Below are 21803 nucleotides of genomic sequence, written 5' to 3' on the forward strand. Positions count from 1 at the left end.
GTACCGATACGATACTACTTTCGTACCGCAACACCTGTCCACACTAGCAACTATACCGGTACTGTAGCGGTATAACTGTATCGGTATGAAACCCACAAATGTACGGGTTTCGTACCGGTACAGCATCGGTACTGTAGAGCTTCGCGTAGTGTGGACAGATGAAGCGGTTCTGTATCGATACAAATATAATGCGCAAAGTCACACACCTCAATCGATGTCTTCGCTGAATAAAATGGTGAAGAACGGAGATTCGTTTTCTTTGTTTCTTTCTCAACTGCCTCGCGCGTTTTATACGATTCGACTGAATAAATGACCACCAGAAATACAGACTGTACGCTGACAACAAAAAGCACACACACGTTGTTTCATCCGCCATATTCTCGGAAGGAAGTTACTCGGTAACCACGGAAACATTTCGCGCACGCGCATTTCAACTACCGTGAAAGAAAACCGCAAACATTTCTCGCTAGTGTGGACAGATGCACTAAGGCCATCCTTAAAAAAAAATCCGTTTCCTGTCCACCGGGTGAGCAAAAAAAATTTCGGTAGGGAGGGATTTTTTTTTTATTTTATATATATATATATATATATATATATATATATATATATATATATATATATATGGATGGATAAGCGATTGCAATGCTGTTTGCTTTTTCTTTCAGTACTTTTTTTATTACAAAAGCAGACACATTTAATAAAATGACAGTTTAATCAACTGAAACTTGTACAAAAACTTTAAGTTCGCATTTTAAATGCTGACTGCAACATTTGCAAGACTTTTACAAAGGTACTTAAAATGTCCGACACAAGGACTTTTTGTAGTTCTAAATCGACCGTTAGGCCTAGTTCGGATGAAATTACACTATTAAAATGATGAGTGAATGATTTGTTTTTCTGAATCTTTACTATTTTGTTGTTCGCTAGAATACCATTTTGCGATTTCACACTTAAGCAAATGTTTGAAAACTCCGGATCTGCTTCCTTCATGGTGGCTGCCATTTTTTTGTGCTGCACGGCGCATGCGCAGAGCTGATTCGATTCTATATTCTGCGCGGAATGCGTAAATGTCAAGTTCGATTTTAGATTTACGAACCCGAAAAAATGGAGAAAAACCGGTGTTTAAAAAAAAAATTTCAACCGCACAAACAGCACTCACCCGGCCGGTGGACCGGAAACAGAACATTTTTTAATAATGGCCTAAACTGTACCGGTATACTTTGTATCAATACAGTTATACCACTATTGTACCGGTATATATGTGAACACAGCTATAGCCTCATATCCCTTAGGTGGTGTTTACATTAGACCGTATCAGCGGATCATCAGATTAACGTTTTTAAAACGATTAGTGTGCAAACAGCAACACCAATACACGATTCGCGTGCACACAGCAACGCCAATACACGGATACGCTCGGCTCCGCAGGCATCCTGCGCTCCAAATCACTCCGCCCTGAACAGCGAGTGCCCTCTGGAGGGTGCGCACTCCGGCCCTGCGCAGCTCACAGAGCGCACGAGCAGTGATTCGGGACTGAGCCGCTGTGTGTGTGATCCCAGCGCATATCACTTACCACTTGCAAGTGGAAGGATGGCAAGCCTAAAGACAATCATAACTACACAATGGGCAGTATTTGCATCAGTATTTGCAGTATTTTCATACTTTTATACTCTTTAATGAAAGGTGATACAAGGCGGAAGTCCGTGCCGTTTTTCAGCAGTCGCGTCACATGACCAACGCCAGCGAATCAGGAAGGTGGATGTCACAGTGACGTTGTCCAATGACAGCTAGAGCTCAGCACAGCGTATCCGCGTATTCTCAATGTTTACACAGCACCGGACCAGACACGATCTGGATTGAATACGTGGACCCTGACGGATTCCCGTTTCCTGGCGTTTCCAGGCGTTTTAATGTAAACGGACAGTGCATCCGCGAAGAAAACGAGACAGATACGGTCTAATGTAAACTTGGCCTTAATAATGGGGTGTGCTACAAGTGACACACAAACAGTCAAACACTTAATAGGAGCATTGTTCAGCTGTACTACTGACGTGACCCAACAACAGTGTCAGGAAGGGGCTGGAAGCGAATGTTATTGGGGATTAAATAGTTTAAACCCAGCAGACAAATCTAGGGTGTTAAAATGATAGCGATATGTACCATCGATTAGACATTTTGTTAAGAGCAAGAAGAAAATTGTTTGATAGAATGTTCGATAGTTTCACTTAAATACAAACCACCAGAAAAGCACATAATGAATATGAAAAATACATGCGTTTTCTGATAATAAAACCAAAAATGACCTATTAATTTATTGACGAAAATAGAATGATCAAATGTACATGGACTATTGATGTCGTTTTTAATCCGTTAAATACGCTCTGGGGAAAAAAAGTGCTTTTACAAAGCTGAATTCACTGACTGGACATGAGCACTCCATGTCGTCATGGTAACGTTGAGAATAGCATGTAACATGCATGCTGATTAAATTTGTCTACAGCATGACAGCTGTCCGTTCATGTGGCCAGCTATTTGGCCAGTCATTCCAGCACAACACCGTTCCCTTTAGCCATATGGTACGTTACGTTCATTATTATTTATCTATCACTCGCAGAACGTTCTCGTGCTTCATACTTACTTGCTAAAATTGGTCACCATGTACAGTATACTTTGGGTGGCTGTTAATAATATTCCTGGGAGACCCGCTCGTGTAAAGTCTGTGGGGGGGAAACACTGCAGATGACGAGGAAATTGTTGATAAAAGGGTAGGTTTTTATAGTCAAAATAAAATGTTTAAATTTAAACAATTTTTTCTCTTCTGTTAATTGTTTTTTTAAAAAAATGGGTCATTAATAATAATCAGTATCAACTGAAATGGACCTTTTTTTTTTTTTTTTTTAAATTGTGATTTTAAAACTTTCAGCTCGATCACCCAGCCCTAACGATTCAAAAATTTGGTCAAAGTGAGGTGATCAGCAAACAGCAATTCTTTGGCAAAAATCCAAATTCGTGAAACCAGAAACATACCAAGTTTAAAAAAAAAAAAACGAGCAATAAACGGGGTGGGTTTCCCAAAAGCCTCTTAAAGTGCATATCACGGGTAAATTCAGGAGCAAGATCAATGTAATTCTCCTATTTTATATTAAACTTTGGTCAAATATCTGTCACATTTTGCATTTTGTGCCATTTTTTTTACCTTGCGCAATACCAGAAAAATTCAGTTGAAATCAAGCCATTTGAGGCGAATTGGTCCGCCTCTGAAAAAGCTTGCCATTTGGATTTCCCGGCAAACATTGATTTTCGTGACGTTGCATGCAGGACGCCTCCTTCTGAATCCTACGTCAGCGCTGGTTTGTTTATGAGAAAACGACCTGGTGGTTTTCTGCAAATTTCTTCAACATTATCACGTAATTATTAAAATGGTTAACAGATGTATTGTAGGAGGGTGTAGCAACACCAATCTTGATGGGATTAGTACTCATCGTTTCCCACATTGTGCTCAGGTGACAATTCTATATTTCAATGCAAAATCGCTAGCTGCTAAACTTGGTCTACACAGGCTGCGCACTGAAACCGTGCAAAGCTCGCGCAGCCTGCTGGCGCTTCCGCAGGTAACGTCACGAATCTGGCTCCAGACTCCCTTGGGATTTTTCCAGACGCGTTTTATTTTATTTTTTTCTGCTGTAGACAGATGGCCTTGTGCAAAATTACCCTTCTGGATGAGTGTGTAAAGGGACATACTTTCATATATAAAAAAAAAAAAAGAATTTGGTCCAGGATATGCCCTTTAACGCTAAGAGCATCTTAACTAGGAGAGAGAGTGTTCATTGGAATGCTCGCTCTACCATTTAACGATTATCTTTGTTCTACGATGCTTTTGGGAAACCCACCCAAGGTTGGTCAGGTGCTTAAACAAGTGTGTGTGCATGCATAAATACCTCACATTTAGTGGCTGGAAACACAAGTCCAAATGCAGTCTTTGCAGGCGAAACTCAGGGCTCAAACCAAAAGTAGACAATTGGAGCGATCACTTCATCTCATCTCATTATTTCTAGCCGCTTTATCCTGTTCTACAGGGTCACAGGCAAGCTGGAGCCTATCCCAGCTGACTACGGGCGAAAGGCGGGGTACACCCTGGACAAGTCGCCAGGTCATCACAGGGCTGACACATAGACACAGACAACCATTCACACTCACATTCACACCTACGGTCAATTTAGAGTCACCAGTTAACCTAACCTGCATGTCTTTGGACTGTGGGGGAAACCGGAGCACCCAGAGGAAACCCACGCGGACACGGGAAGAACATGCAAACTCCGCACAGAAAGGCCCTCGCCGGCCACGGGGCTCGAACCCGGACCTTCTTGCTGTGAGGCGACAGCGCTAACCACTACACCACCGTGCCGCCCCGGAGCAATCACTTGTTTAAATAAATCAATCTAACAGGGCACACCTGTGCAACAAGAAATGCCTGTTCCAGTAATTTTGATCACTTGAAAAATGGATGGGTTCAAACAAAAGGTTTGATGTTTTAAGTTGTTTAACACATTTACATGTAAATATTAGGAAATTAAAGTAGCAACTCTGGTCTGTCTTCTCAATTTTCTTTTAATCTCAAACTGAAAAGGTTTTTTTTTTTTCTTCCTTCCTTTCCTTACCATCATAAAGTTAACTATTTTTCCAGTAATGGCACATCACAGAGTAAGTTATTCTAGTTGTACTACAGGAATTTGACACCCCCCCCCCCTTTTTTTCTTTCTTTTTAATATGAATAAAGGAGCTCCCCCTGCTTTGGAGATCACACCCTCACCTGGACAGTCATGAGTTTTTCTCCAAGCCCATGCGTTCCTGCAGGCGTGCGCAGCATTCAAGAGCAGCGGGAACGTTGGGACCGGAAGAGGAAGCGGACAGGACGAGAACTGGTCCAGAGCGAACAGAGATACTGCGAAAAGCTGAACCTTATCACCACAGTGAGACTTTGAGTGCTTCTGTACCTCATTTTCACAATTACACAAGAGAGATCCATCTCATTATCTATAGCCGCTTTATCCTGTTCTACAGGGTCGCAGGCAAGCTGGAGCCTATCCCAGCTGACTATGGGCGAAAGGCGGGGTACATCCTGGACAAGTCGCCAGGTCATCACAGGGCTGACACATAGACACAGACAACCATTCACACTCACATTCACACCTACGGTCAATTAAGGCGGTGTTTACGTTAGACCGTATCAGCGGCTCATCAGATTAACGTTTTTAAAACAATTCGCGTGCACACAGCAACGCCAATACACGGATACGCTAATCACATGACTAATTAGACGGCACGTAAGTTGAAATGTGTCAGTGCGGCTCAGCGCTTCCTCCTCAGCGGCTGCGCTCCAAATCACTCCGCCCTGAACAGCGAGTGCCCTCTGGAGGGTGCGCACTCCGGCCCTGCGCAGCTCACAGAGCGCGTGAGTGAAGCGCACGAGCAGTGATTCGGGACTGAGCCGCTGTGTGTGTGTGTGATCCCAGTGCATATCGGGCATGCGCAAGTCACTCACCACTTGCAAGTGGAAGGATGGCAAGCCTAAAGACAATCATAACTACACAATGGGTAGTATTTGCATCTTACCATGAACAACATTAAGAATGACAAAGCAAAGCATTATATTCATACTTTTATACTCTTTAATGAAAAACAAAAAGGTGATACAAGGCGGAAACAATAGCAGGAAGTGAAGTCCGCGCCGTTTTTCAGCAGTCGCGTGGCATGACCAACGCCAGCGAATCAGGAAGGTGGATGTCACAGTGACGTTGTCCAGTGACGACGTCAGCTAGAGCTCAGCACTGCGTTTCCTCGTATCTCAATGTTTACACAGCACCGGATCAGATACGAACTGGGTTGAATACGTGGGCCCTGGCGGATTCAAGTTGTTCCGCCTGTGGAGTCGTTTCCCGGCGTTTTAATGTGAACGGACAGTGCATACGCGACGACAACGAGACGGATACGGTCTAATGTAAACACCACCTTAGAGTCACCAGTTAACCTAACCTGCATGTCTTTGGACTGTGGGGGAAACCGGAGCACCCAGTGGAAACCCACGCGGACACGGGGAGAACGTGCAAACTCCGCACAGAAAGGCCCACACCTTCTTGCTATGAGGCGACAGCGCTAACCACTACACCACCGTGCCACCCACAAGAGAGACGTGGTCTAAAATGAGCTTTAAGAATTTAGTGATTTGTGTTGAAATGTAAAAGTTGCATGAAAATACAAGTTATTACCAGATATCTCCGAGTTACACTCGTGTCTCCACCTGAAAGTAGTGCTCCTAAAGTTTCTATTTTACTCTCGAGTGATTCTTGACCCTTTCTCACACAATTTTTCCTTCTGTGGTTTCTAACTCGGCCTTGAGCACATTCAGTTCACAGCTCATTTTATTCCTAAATGACCCGAGAGCACTGCAGCTCTTTCTGTATTTGTCATTTGTTTTTTTTTGCATGCGTCAAAACGATTAATATTTGAACCTGGAAAGTGAACACGGTGTACAGCATTATTCCTCTTGTTTTGCAGCATGTTATGTTAGGTAAGTGGCTGATTATTAAACCCCACGCACATTTTTATGAGGATCTATATATTCTCCTTCAGGTTTTCCCCTGTCCTTGGGTCGTGTTGAATTAGTTATGCGCCTAACCTTTTAAAAATAATTGAGGTGCCATTGATGCGAAATGCTTTCCTCTGTGTCTCAAGGGTGTGCTGGGTGTAAGGTGACACAAGATGAAGAGTTATGAACGAGTGGCATCGGAACGATTTAATTTTCTCTTCTTTCTCGTCTCTTCTCTAGTACTTTGTGGAGATTCTGAAGGCCAAAGGAACCCTGAGGCAGGACATTAGAGAGAGCATCTTCAGTTCAATTAAATCAATTCATTTAGTAAACCAGTAAGTATCCTTTCAATAATTAACTGCATATTGCTGCTGTGGGAGAGGGCGATGGGGGGAGAGAGAGAGAGAGACCGTTGAAGAGAGATGGGGAGAAATATGAATGGGAGAGAGTAGGAAAGAGATATACAAAGAGACATGGGTGGAGAGTCAGGCAGGCAGAGGAAGGTAGAGAGAAAAGGGGTGTTCACACGGCACGTATTTGCATCGATGCTGCACCGATGTATTTTGTTGCGATATATCTTACACCGGTGTAAATTTTGTGGAGCGTTCACACGTCACAAACCTGCTTACTAGAGAGAAGCGTGTTAGCACCGGTGCAGCCCCACTTGCGTTCACGCGGCATTTTTTGCGACCGTGCTATACGATAGTAATAATGCGGAAATGAAATATGCGCATGCGTGAAAATGTACTTCCTTTTCCCGGTTGTCATGGCATCACCAAGCGCCGGGAAAACAACGTGGATGAAGACACCAGTGTTGCCAGATACTGTCAACGTTTTCCAGCCCAAAATATGTTCAAATTCGCCAAAATGCACTTAAAACCGCCCAATCTGGCAACACTGGAAGACACGCAGTTCTGTTGTTGTTGATATTCGCTATTTTGGAAGCGCAAAATACCAGGATGCAAATTATGCAATGCCCGTATGTAATCAACTCTCCTCACGCGTAGCGAGTCTACCCCTGTAGCGTTCAGACGTCCCATTTTATATCGGTGCTGCCCCGCAAACTAGCATTTACTCCGGAGTAAATTTCTTAAACCACCTCTCGAGCAGGGTTAGATTTGCACCGGTTTAAGCAGCTTTCAGGGGCTACACCGGTATAACTTTGTACCGTGTGAACGCTCTACCGGGGCAGCCCCGGTGCTACACCGGAGTAAAACTTGCCGTGTGAACACCCCTAGAGAGAGAAATGGAGCATGCAACAAAGTGAAGGACAGATACTGAGAGCGTGAGACAGACTGGGGAGAGAGAGAGAGCAAGAGGCAGGCGGACGAAAGGAAAAAAGATAAACTGAGAGCGTGACAGCAAATGAGGGGGTCAAGATGGATAGACCGAAAAAAGCCAGAAAGAAAGAGACGTAGAATGAGGGACAGAGACTGTTGCAGGGAGACAGACAGGGAGAAATATGAATGGGAGACAGAGTAGAGAAGAGACATGAGTAGGCAGGCAGACGAAGGGAGAAAGGTAAAGAAACTGAAAGGGGGAGAGAAATGGAGCATGCAACAAAGCGAGAGACGGATACTGAAAGACAGAGGGGGAGAGAGCGAGCAAGAGACAGACAGACAGACAGGTAGATGAAGGGGAAAAGAAATTGAGAGCAAGATGGCAAAAGAGGGGATCAAGACCGAGAGAGAGACAGGTCATGGGACAGAGAGAGTGCGAGCAAGAGAAATGGATCATGTAGCAAAGTGGAGGACAGATAGTGAAAGCAAGAGAAGACGAAGTGACAGACAGGGAGAGACTTGCAGATAGAGAGAGACACAGTGAGAGCATGAGACGGAGCGAGAGACAGATAGTGTGCGCGTGTCCTTAAAGGAACAGTCCACCGTACTTCCATAATGAAATATGCTCTTATCTGAATTGAGACGAGCTGCTCCGTACCTCTCCGAGCTTTGCGCGACCTCCCAGTCAGTCAGACGCAGTCAGACGCGCTGTCACTCCTGTTAGCAATGTAGCTAGGCTCAGTATGGCCAGTGGTATTTTTTGGGGCTGTAGTTAGATGCGACCAAACTCTTCCGCGTTTTTCCTGTTTACATAGGTTTATATGACCAGTGATATGAAACAAGTTCAGTTACACAAATTGAAACGTAGCGATTTTCTATGCTATGGAAAGTCCGCACTATAATGACAGGTGTACTAACACCTTCTGCGCGCTTCGACAGCGCATTGATATCTGAGCTCCGTATCAATGCGCTGTCGAAGCGTGCAGAAGGTGTTAGTACGCCTGTCATTATAGTGCGGACTTTCCATAGCATAGAAAATCGCTACGTTTCAATTTGTGTAACTGAACTTGTTTCATATCACTGGTCATATAAATCTATGTAAACAGGAAAAACGCGGAAAAGTTTGGTCGCATCTAACTACAGCCCCAAAAAATACCGTTGGCCATGCTGAGCCTAGCTAACAGGAGTGACGGCGCGTCTGACTGCGTCTGACTGACTGGGAGGTCGCGCAAAGTTCGGAGAGGTACGGAGCAGCTCGTCTCAATTCAGATAAGAGCATATTTCATTATGGAAGTACGGTGGACTGTTCCTTTAAAGAGAATGAGAAGGTTGCGAGTATTAATTGAGGTCTGACAGTGAAATGAAGTTTGGAAACTCGGTCTTATCTCTGTATTGTGTAAAGTGGGATCAGGAATCAATGCAGCTCCTGTGTTTCGGCTTACAGCTGCACTTTCTCCTAACTGCACTCCTCTACTCTCACGCTCACTATCACTCCCATTCTTCCTCATAATCACTGGCACTTACGTCGTCCAAGCAGCACACAGTGATTACAGCATGTTTTAATAAATGTTGATGCTTTGAATAGAAGCACATGCGTTTTTCAGGGAACGTTCCAACTCTCTTTACCAGCCTGTGTGTGTGTGTTGTGTTTTTTTTTTTTTTTAAACACTCCTGTAGCAGCTTGAAATTCAGAAAGCAGCTTGTTTGCTACGAGGCCTGCTGTTTTTAATGGGGGCCAGATCTCTCAGTACTCATTTATGAAGTCTATTTGTGACTTGTACGCGGGCCTTTCGGATTCTCTGCTTGAGGGAACCTCGCTTCATGACAGCCGGCCCGAATGAAAAGCCAGGCCAGGGAGAAATGAAAGGATGGAGATGAAATAAAACAATGGGAGGAAGAAAAAAAAAAGCTAGCTTGAAGTCCAGTCTGAGCATTGATCTTCCAGGGTGGGTAGAACAAACTACCAAATTAACTAAACAAGTGTCAAGAGGTCGTTCTCATGAACACTGGATTTCTCTGTGTGGACTAAGGAGCTCTTGTAAAGAACTGTGAAATTATTTTTTGATGTGGTGCAGGTTTAGTGCACATGAAAACGCACAAGCAGCCAAATTCCTCCCTCTATGTCCAATAACAACAGGGGGGAAAAAAAGCCTCCAGCTTGTTTTGTGTTTAGATTTTGGATCTGTAGGGCTGAACTGGAGGGGGATTACTCCTACCTGGAGCTGGACTGGCATTTGCCTTATTTGATGATCTTATCAATACAAATGCATGTCTGACGGGATCTTTTGGGTTCTAACATGATTGGATGGTGTTGGGCTCCACACCGGCTGTACACACATTTAGCCTTTGAGACAACCAGCAAGATGAAACAGTGACAGCAGTGAAAGGGACTCATCCTCTGCCGTGTTGATTGAGAATCATATTTGCGGTATGAATAATGAATCCCTATGAGTCCCTGAGGCTCCCATCATTGCCAGACTGACGAGCTGCGGCGGCTGAATGAAGATGGAGGGCTGAGTTACAGAGGCTGATGTATTGGATAAATTGGTACTCGGTTACCATATATCATCATTAGAATCAGTTATTGAACGCCTGCTTGAGCTGTAATGCCAGCCTCTCAATTTACATCCCCGAACAGACAGTAGGGGTTGACTAATCTTATCAGCACTTATCAGGCCATGGTTTTAGGTGTGAATTAACCTTTTGATGTAGGAAAAACCGTGCCTTTTTTTTTTGTAAATTGCAGCAAAAATTTAAGTATGGCTTGAAATGTTTTTATACTGAAGTTACACCACTGATTTTCTCTTTGAATATCATGAACGTGATCAACCACCTACGATTCAAAAACCTTCGAGTTCAACACCTAAGGCTTGGTGATCATGTAGCGCGTTAGATTAGGTCTGCCAGGGTTTGATTAAACTCAATCTTGGAACAGATGGTGAGTCTTGAAGGAACAAATTAAGTCAATGCATGGAGTCCACTTTAATGTAATGACTTGTTATTAGCAGTAATCATGTCTGCATATCATTCTAAGCACTGACCTGTCAGCTAAACAAACATCTTGTTGTAACAAATCATAAACTATAGCAGAAGGTGAAAGTGCTTCAGTGTAAATGGTCTCAGCTTCAGGTGGTGTTTACATTAGACCGTATCAGCGGATCATCAGATTAACGTTTTTAAAACGATTAGTGTGCAAACAGCAACACCAATACACGATTCGCGTGCACACAGCAACGCCAATACACGGATACGCTCGGCTCCGCAGGCATCCTGCGCTCCAAATCACTCCGCCCTGAACAGCGAGTGCCCTCTGGAGGGTGCGCACTCCGGCCCTGCGCAGCTCACAGAGCGCGCGAGCAGTGATTCGGGACAAATAGCAGGAAGTGAAGTTCGCGCCGTTTTTCAGCAGTCGCGTCACATGACCAACGTGGCATGACCAACGCCAGCGAATCAGGAAGGTGGATGTCACAGTGACGTCGTCCAATGACGACGTCAGCTAGAGCTCAGCACTGCGTATCCTCGTTCCTCAATGTTTACACAGCACCGGATCAGATACGTACTGGGTTGAATACGTGGGCCCTGGCGGATTCAAACTGTTCCGCCTGTGGAGTCGTTTCCCGGCGTTTTAATGTGCACGGACAGTGCATCCGCAACGACAACGATACGGATACGGTCTAATGTAAACACCACCTCAGACACTGTTCTCATGGCTCACAGAGGGCCTGAGAGTTTCTGTGCGCTTTTCTGGCCAGAAGCTTCAGAATCTTAAGGCTACAGTCTGGTTGATTGGTTTCCTGCATTCCTGTGCACCGGTTTCCAGGAAAACAAGCTTTTTAATGCAAGTAACAGATGTGGCAACGTCTGTGGTCCAACCATGGCATTTACTTACTTACTTAAGGTGGCCTCAACCAAGCTGCACGCCTCGAAGACCAGTCTCTGCGGTCAGACATGCAGGCGGTGAGCTCGGCATTGTTGGCTGCCCCAACGTCCCTCGTGAGTGTATCGACTAGTGTAGTCTCTGGACAACCAGGACGCCGCAATCCATGCGTGGGCTCCCACAGAATGAGTTGACTTGCGGGGAGCTTGTTGTGCCTAAGGCAGTGACCCGCCAAGCCAAGCCTCCTCCAGCCTCCATGGCATTTATGAGCCATGTTTCGAGTCCTTGCCCCATTGTAATGGGAGATACCTGAAAACAGCACTCTTCCACTTCCTTTTTTTTAATCCCCCACTGGCCGAAAGGCCCGAAGGGGGATTACGTCATGGCGATGTCCGTCCCAGGAAGTGTACTCACCTTCTGAAATCAACTCCTCTCACAGTTTTTGGAGGAATTTCACAAAACTTGGCAGAAGGCTTTGTTATAGGACAGTAATACGTGTATTGCAATTTCGTTTGCAATATATTGTGCTGGGGGATATTGTGCTCTCGGAGCACTCTTGTCTGTTTGCTTTAAAAAAAAAATGTTGGTAGCTCACAGCATCTAATGAAGCAGTTGTGAGGTAAAATGATATCCTTGCATATTTGTCAGTGGCCCCTGGGAAAAGGTCTGTGGTCAGCCATCTGTCAGTCAAACTCTCTTCCTGTGAAAGTAGCCAGGTTTAGGCCATGTTTAGTCGCAAAAAGTCCCAGACTTGCTCTCGACAGCTAGAAGTCTCCCTTATGAGATGTTTTCAAGGTTTTGAACTTGTTCATGCATTTCTCTTGTTCGTCAGATGATGGTGATTTTAATAAATTCTTGCTTCATCATCTATTCATTAAAGGTAGACTGCCTTTCAGACTTTTCAAGTATAGGTCATAAAAATAATTTTCCCCGACACCCGGTTATTTTTCGTTTCGTGGACTGAAAGCGACTAAATTCAAATCACAGACTTCCAATTTTTAGTTTATTATTATTTTTTTAATAGAACAGTTAATGAATTGGGCGGCACGGTGGTGTAGTGGTTAGCGCTGTCGCCTCACAGCAAGAAGGTCCGGGGTCGAGCCCTGTGGCCGTCGAGGGCCTTTCTGTGCGGAGTTTGCATGTTCTCCCCGTGTCCGCGTGGGTTTCCTCCGGGTGCTCCGGTTTCCCCCACAGTCCAAAGACATGCAGGTTAGGTTAACTGGTGACTCTAAATTGACCGTAGGTGTGAATGCGAGTGTGAATGGTTGTCTGTGTCTATGTGTCAGCCCTGTGATGACCTGGCGACTTGTCCAGGGTGTACCCCGCCTTTCGCCCGTAGTCAGCTGGGATAGGCTCCAGCTTGCCAGCGACCCTGTAGAAGGATAAAGCGGCTAGAGATAATGAGATGAGATTAGATGAGTTAATGAATTTGGGGCCACATGGCCCTAAATTCTCCGCTATTTTTTTTCCTGCTTCACCATGACCCAATTCAAGATACTACGTCATGCATCACGTGATGGGCTTTCCCTGTTCGCACAAGGCATTGTGAGATACGAATTTGAAACAGGAGAGAAAAATGGAGGACGCGAATGAAACATGAAAGGCCGACTACAGTAACGGAAAACGAGAAGAAAAGGAGTTATGTTGCGAAGGAAACAAGGACCAAAACTGATAAATATCGGCGCTCAGCGAGCACCTCGGTGTGATCAGCTGTTCGTTTCGCGACAGAATGATGGAACTGTCAGTACACGGTCAAAGGTAAACCTGTAGATGGCGGTAATGCAACACTGTGGATGCCAGCTGCTGTAAAACCCAAAAGAAGTAGTAGTAGGTAAACCTGCGCATGCGCACATGTACTTCCTCTGTCTGCCTGACTGCACGAAGCGATCGATTTCATGCACGTTATTTGCTCATGGCTGTTCCACTATTGAGTGTACCTTCATGCAGTCACACAGACCAAAAAATGACCTATTTTTTTATCATCAAGCCAATACAATTACTTTATTGGTATATATCCGAGCTATTCAGTGTAAAATTATTTTCGCACAAACTCGCTGGTGTGCTTCGCAATGCCAAGCATTGCAGAGTGTGATGGATGGGGGTACGGACACTACAGTTATGTATTGTAATGAGCAACAGTTGTTCATTACGATCAACTACCAACTGCTGACCATGAAGTGAATGGTATAGTCAGGGGGAATTGAAATGTTCTGTTCTTTAGACCCATCTGAGGCTAAAAATTACATACATATATCGGGAACTGATATGAATTGTGTGGTGTCCGTACCCCCATCAGCAGAAGATTTTAAGTGATGTTTTGTAATGGGCCAGCTATTGTTAATTTTTTGAATTTAGGGGAGTATTAATAATATCACTTATTACATTATATTAAAGTCAAATTTAATCCGTTTGTGTAATGATGATCCATGATGACTACAATTTTCTGGGCGCTGAAAAAGAAAAGACTAATTCCACTAAAATCCTCATCTCATTCTCATCTCATTATCTCTAGCCGCTTTATCCTGTCCTACAGGGTCGCAGGCAAGCTGGAGCCTATCCCAGCTGACTACGGGCGAAAGGCGGGGTACACCCTGGACAAGTCGCCAGGTCATCACAGGGCTGACACATAGACACAGACAACCATTCACACTCACATTCACACCTACGGTCAATTTAGAGTCACCAGTTAGCCTAACCTGCATGTCTTTGGACTGTGGGGGAAACCGGAGCACCCGGAGGAAACCCACGCGGACACGGGGAGAACATGCAAACTCCTCACAGAAAGGCCCTCGTCGGCCCCGGGGCTCGAACCCGGACCTTCTTGCTGTGAGGCGGTAGCGCTAACCACTACACCACCGTGCCGCCCTCACTAAAATCCTAATCTATAAATTTGATAATTTTACCTAAATTTATGACAAAATATGATGTAATATGTTTCAAAATCCACCATGAAATTAGCATTCATATTGATGCTAAATTGACCCAGTTGCTTCAGTAAACGTCAGATAGGGGTACGGACACTACATATTGACATTAATCTTGTGATTAACAGAATCCTGTTTGTAAGCAAGGCAAGTTATTCAGTGATAAATGGTACATGGACAAGCCACCATCATTTAATAATAAGTGTCTGAATCCCCCGCTTCCTTTGTCAGAGATGGATGGGGGTACGGACACTACATAATTTTCCGGAAAGTCTCCTCCATTTGCTTTTTCAAAATAAAATCCACTGATTTCAAATAATCGGCGGCCAGTAATCCTTTTGATTCCAGGTTAATCAGGTCATATTCTTTGTTTCATCACAGCAACCTCATAACACATTTATATTGAACACATCAAGGAGCAATTTCTACAATGCATCATTGAAGATGGGAAATTCGTAACGAAAGCAAAATAATGGAATGCAAGATAAGAAACAGCTTTTTTGACTTCATTCAAGTTCAACAGCACCTGAAATAACAAGAACATGCCACAGATTATTCTAAAATCATCTTTATTTCAACAAATAGGAGAATTCTCACATTTATACACTATTAAATGTGAGGCAATTTTTAATTGAACACTTCATAACAGTTAAAATGAGCCCATTTAGAGCATTGGAAACACCATAACTTTGCAACGAATTACTCGATTTGCATAATTTTTTTTTTTTAGTGCGTTTTTATTTCAGTGAGCTTGATGTTGGAAATTGTGTCTGAAGACTCCATACACAAGGTGTTATTTTATTAACAAGCTGTAACACAAATGGTACACTCAATTGTGGAACAGCCGTCAGGAATCCCCTCAAATTGAATAACTTTCCAGCCACAGAATGGCCTGATATTTTGAGATATTGCAGAAATAAATGTATATCACAGTGACCAAATTTCGGAGGGAACTCAGTCTCACCAATTTTTATGAAATCGAATGGCTGTCTAGCTTTAATGCTACTAATTGCTAAATTTATAAGCATGATATTTCTTCATAGTTAAACCACGATGAACCTATTCTTATTCAGCTAATTTACTCGCCGTCATTTTAGTAGAATTTTTAAATGAGTAAAGAGGATTTTCTCCTGAAAATGTCAAACAGTTAAAGATTATAATGGGATCTTGGGACTTGATGCATTTTGTTGGCCAGTTAGCTGACGTTCATGAGATTCACCACTACACCAGTGTTTAATTCATATCCGATGTGGTCACTCTGTAAAAATATTAATTGTACATAAATGAACAACCAAGAACTGTCCTAATATTGATAATTGTTTTTAAAGGTTACATTTATTAAGCTAATCATCATAGTGCAATATCTACAATTCAAATATCAGTCTAACTGAAGGTTGTGCTGTCGTTATTTACTTAATCTGTCATCATTTTGACTTTTATCAAGGTGTCATGATTTCTCATTACTTCAACTTGATATTTCACACCACGCAATCTGTTTAGACTTACTGAATATTATTTTAAATGTCACACATCATAACTTATTTCAAGCTAATTTGCATCAGAACAGTGAGTGCAATTTGGAATAACGACATGGCACTTAAACATTTTCACAACTTGCAGTTCAGGGTTTTCATAAAGAACAAATGTAAATAGAGCAGCGGCTACAATTATCGACAGATTTACCCATAAACCCCCCCCCCACACACACGCACAAGCTTACATAGGTGAGTTTCAGGTACAACAGTTATTATTGGTTAATTAATCAACTGGAAGACCCGACCTCGCCCTTTGATCTTGTCTGATGATGCAGCTCGTTACCTGAGATGGAATTTTTATTTATTTATTTTTAGCACGATCAGCAATTTGAGTAAAAACCCGGACGTTATCATCACAGGTGAGCATGGTGGAAAGATCATGGGCATGCTTTTACTGATCAAATTCACCGATATTTCATGATCATCTTGTCAACCTACTTTGTTTCTTACTCTTTCATTTGACGGCCGCCATTTTGTATCTAGTGGCCCTTTTCCACTACCCTTTTTCAGCTCACTTCAGCCCGACACGGCTCGCGTTTCGACTATCTAAGAACAGCACGACTCAGCTCGCTTCAGCCCTGCTCAGCCCCCAAAACTCGCACGGTTTTGGAGTGGGGCTGAAGCGAGCCAAACCGAGCCGAGTGGGGCTGGGGGCGTGAGCAGACACTCCCCTGTGCACTGATTGGTGAGGAGGAGTGTCCTCACATGCCCACACACGCCCCGTGAACACGCTGGGATCTGTAAACACCGCAAACCCGGAAGAAGAAGAATTACGAATTACGAGAATTTCTGAAGCCTTATGCGCCTCGCCTCATCTATACACTCTTGCCAGTATCTGTTGGCGTTGTCGGTGACAACAAGCCACAGCACCAAGACCAGCAACACTAACGACTCCATGTCCTCCATGTTTATTGTTTACTATCCGGGTTGTGAGACTACCACTTAAAAGATCACTGATGTCACTGTTTGCGCCACCTAACGACATCACCTGACGTCCACCCACTTTCGCTAACTCCACCCAATGTGTCCACCCACTTCCAGCCAGCACGGTTCAGCGCGGTTGTAGTCAAAATGCAACTCCAACAGCCCCGCTCAGCACGACTCAGCCCAACTCAGCACCGCACGGCTCAGCCCAACTCGGCCGCGTTGGTAGTGGAAAAGCGGCATTAATGTGCATTTGAGAAGTCACGTGCGTGAGGTGTCTGTAATAGTGATCACTTTCACCGGTGTCCACCATTATCGACACCCTGTGGAATTAAGTGACATTTACAACTGTTGTTATGGATCGATCTGTGTAACATTGTTGAAGCAGATGAAGTACTTTAAAAAATAAATAAATAAACGTGCTGTGATTTTTTTTTTTTTTCTGATTCCGAACAGAATGGAATGTTTATAGAGTATTTGGGATCCGATCGTGATAAATAGAAATTAGACCGGAATTAAATTCCTAGCATATAAAAAAAAAAAATTTACATGCTTGAAATATTCAGGTTTTTCTATTCCATTCAGAATTTTTTTTTTTTGCAGTTTGTTGTAAATATCTACCACATATTACAATATCAGTAGACATTTTATATTTTGGTTCGAGGAATGACATCCGACCTTTGACCTGGATTTTCATGCGGTTACAATATCGATTGCCTGTTGATATTTCTTGGTAAACTACAAAACTAGAAATTAATACAAACAAGGAATGATTAACAAAATGCGATCTACAAAAATACTTAAAGTGGAGCAAAACGATTTTCTGACGCAGCTTAAATATTATCAGTTCGTTTGTTTAAAACATTAGAATTACTTCATTTACGTAAGCACCGACATCTTTTATTTATATAAAAGATATCTTGTACTAAATTTAAGTCTATGTAAAACAAATTTTTAAATAAAAACTGTTTTAACTTAATACCATATACGTTTTTTTTTTTAATAAATAATCATCTGGGTGTTGATAACTGTGGACAAAGGTGTCGATAACTGTGGAACGGTGTCATGTGATCTGATGCACTAAGTAATCGAGTATCAACTCATTTTTTTTTTTCCACTAGAAGTTTGAGTAACTATTCATGCACAATTTACGTATTGAAAGTCTTTTCTACTTTTGCAACGATCTTTCCAAAAGATTAAGGTGTCAATAATTGTAGCCGCCGCTCTAGTAAACTTTACTGATAGAATTTAAAGGCCTTGATTAAAAAGCATAGCTCGTTATAGTTCATAATCGTAGTTTCTCCAATAGTGAGTTTCCAGCCCACACACACACTCTCATTAACCGGCTTGCAAGTGTTGGTATTGTGCCGAGACTAAAGCACACTTGAATAATTAACATGTAAAACGGATGTAATGACTGTAAATGTAAGTATGATCTGTAAACATCTCTTCTACTGGATGCTGCCCTTCACCGTCGGCAGTGAAGAAAGGTGCTGTTCAGATCGAGTGATGCTCTGTGAATGGATCATGGTTCTAAATTGTGGTGTTTTTATGTGCTTTTGTTTGTATGTTAACTACTCGAGGATAATTAATGTTCATCTGTCCCAGTTCTCCATGAATGAAGCCATTGTTTAGTCGAGCCTGTGCCACCCCGGATGTCGCAACTTCTACAAATTAATGTGGATTAAGGAGACGCTGAAGGAATGCTAATGTTATCGTTGGAGTTTTCCTGGTGGCCAAAAAATTTAATTGCCTTCAAAAAAAAAACCCCATAAAAATGTAATTCGTAATATCATATTTATTACAATAGCCTCTGGCTGTGAGAGGAGGGAAATGGGAAGCGCAGCTTTTTCCCCGGCCTTTGCCCTCGTTACAACTCTCTCGACTGCTCCAGCATCTACTGATTACGAACAGTGGCTACCTTTGGCTTGCAACTTCATTAAAATCTATTTAAATCAACTTCAACTGCAAAAAAGTGTTCCCTCTTCCTGTATGTAAGGATGTAAAGTCTCCGGGAACATCATTAGTGTGTGTGTGTGTGTGTGTTACCTTTCTGTAAGTTTGGATAATAAGCTCCCTCACAAGCGTCAGCGCCCTCTTCCTCACATCCTTGAATTCCGTCTGCATCGCTGTAATGTGTGTGGCAGCCGAGGCATCTGCGTGCTCCACTTGGGTGTGTTTTTTGTTCCTGGATTTGCGCTGTAGAAAATGCCATAGTGATGCCCTTAGGCCCTAACCCTGCTGCATTGGTCTTCACCCACTGTCACAGCCAACTGTCAAGTTTTAGTCGCTGCCACACAAACACTTTAATTTGCAAACCGCTCTACCTATGAACTTTGCATAACCCACCTCGTTATTTTTTATTTCTCTCCGCTTACAAACGCCTCCATTTTCAAAATCGTGCTACATTTTGTTTTTTTTATGTCATGCACGCTGCTTAAAAGGAAGCTCTGGCTCACGAGAAGCTGCCAGGTGAGGCTGTATTTCTTTCCCAAACAGCATCAATGCACCCATGTGTTAAATGGTGCAAATATTTCTCATACGTCTAGCATATGTTTTCAGAGTTAATTAGTGATCTGTTGATGTGCAAATCCTTTCGTCACTTCAAATGAAGTTTATCAAGTCAACAAAATGGATTTCATACCCACACGTTTTCCACGTCCTCCCATGTCACCCCAAACACTGACGCTTTTCTACAAAGCCAAAGACGAACCCCCACCTACCTGACAAATCAAACTGCTCTACCACGTTCCCACGACTCCTCATCCCTCAAGACACAAGGAAGACATGCATCAAGACTTTTTTCTCTGTACTGAACTATCCATTGATGTATGAGGAGCTCAGTCACTGGCTGTCTTCAAAACCTCTTTTCTAAACACACGTACACTTTTACAAGCAAGCTCTAAATCCACTCAATTAAAAAAAAACAACAACAACACGCACACCTTTGACCTGTAATCTTATTTTCTTACTTTTATTGAAGTAACTCTCCTACGAACTCCTCTGGAAAAGAGTTTTTTACCATAATGGCAGTAGACTGTAGCTTCGATCTCGGCCTATTTGTGTGGTGGTTTGGGAAAACGTTGGAAATCGCTGTGTCTGGTTTCTGGTAAACTGCCAAAATGACAATCAGGTTTTGGCCAGAAATTGGGATTTTTTTTTTTCTGCCTGTAACACACGTTGGCAGCTCTGCTTTAAGAACCCATAAATACATTTCAACCAAAATGACATGCGGTTGTTTTTACTGACTTGTTATTGACACGTGTTGCCAAGGCTGTCTTCCTGCAAAGATCTTGTTAAACACGGTGGTAAAAACACTGTCTGCCTAAAGATATCTAAAACCTTGCTGGTTAAGTATGATTTTTCTCACACCATGAACGTCATGCTTTGATCAAGTTGCTGGATTAGTACATGCTGTAATGAAACGGACAGTCTATAAACGGATACTGGCTGTCAAAATGTTCGTCATGCTCCTGCGCCACGGTCAGAATCGAAACGTTGAATGAAATTTTCATCCTTTTCTCTTTAATAATGCTAAACTATACTGTATGGACATGTAACGATTCACCCAGTTCACGATTCAATTTGGTGCACAATTCAATTTTCATGTCTCATCTCATCTCATTATCTCTAGCCGCTTTATCCTGTTCTACAGGGTCGCAGGCAAGCTGGAGTCTATCCCAGCTGACTACGGGCGAAAGGCGGGGTACACCCTGGACAAGTCGCCAGGTCATCACAGGGCTGACACATAGACACAGACAACCATTCACACTCACATTCACACCTACGGTCAATTTAGAGTCACCAGTTAACCTAACCTGCATGTCTTTGGACTGTGGGGGAAACCGGAGCACCCGGAGGAAACCCACGCGGACACGGGGAGAACATGCAAACTCCACACAGAAAGGCCCTCGCCGGCCCCGGGGCTCGAACCCGGACCTTCTTGCTGTGAGGCGACAGCGCTAACCACTACACCACCGTGCCGCCCCAATTTTCATGTATTTTTATAAATTAAATGAAGAAAACTTTAGTACCAAAAATGCAACATTTACTTTATCAATTTCAATATTCCTTTTGTTCAAATAATAACCCCTTTATTTCATTTTCGTAATAACCAACAATAATTAGCCCACATTTTAAAGGGGTCGAATATAATAGGCTATTAAATGAGAGCTGAAGTCATTTTTAAACTTGCTTTATTTCTTAATTAACGTGTTATTCAGTTACGTTTTCGGTTTTAGTAACCTTATATCGTGACTCGTATTGGCGACTAATTGTAATTAAATTATACTTATCGGCCTATTCGGTTTTTAGCCATGTTGAATTTAGTTCGTTTGGTCCACGGCAGGCGTCGCTTATCCGCGCAATCTTCACGAGGCTTGTGCGAGACTTCGAAACGTGAAGTGTCAGCCAGGTGTCAGTGCCGCCATTTTGAAAACTGTTTTCCAAACAAAATATCGCACAAAAACGAGTTTAAATGACGATTACTGCCGACTTTTTTCAAAACTTTCCTGATTGCTATCGAAACAAACAAAACTTCCGGCTTGATTACGTCAGCATTCGAAAGAGGGCGCGTGCATCTTTTGACATCGTTGGCAGATGCTGGTCACCTTTGATTTCCTCTGTACGTTTTACTTCCGTCCTACGATGTCTCGCACAGGTCTCAACGAATCTCGT

The 21803-nt window shown here is 43.1% G+C and overlaps 1 protein-coding gene across 4 annotated transcripts in view; it reads left to right on the forward strand.

The window, feature by feature from the left end:
- Positions 1-21803, forward strand: part of arhgef39 (Rho guanine nucleotide exchange factor (GEF) 39) — a 129778-nt gene that overhangs the window by 23854 nt on the left and 84121 nt on the right. For all 4 annotated transcript variants that reach the window (XM_060903286.1, XM_060903285.1, XM_060903288.1 and 1 more), the window contains 2 exons: positions 4778-4970; positions 6827-6921. In XM_060903286.1, the coding sequence (XP_060759269.1) occupies positions 4821-4970; positions 6827-6921 (245 nt within the window). In that variant the 5' untranslated portion in view covers positions 4778-4820. The remainder of the gene's footprint in view (positions 1-4777; positions 4971-6826; positions 6922-21803) is intronic.

The sequence above is a fragment of the Neoarius graeffei genome, chromosome 21 (genome assembly GCF_027579695.1).
Source record: "Neoarius graeffei isolate fNeoGra1 chromosome 21, fNeoGra1.pri, whole genome shotgun sequence".
In the NCBI taxonomy this organism is placed as follows: Eukaryota; Metazoa; Chordata; class Actinopteri; order Siluriformes; family Ariidae; genus Neoarius; species Neoarius graeffei.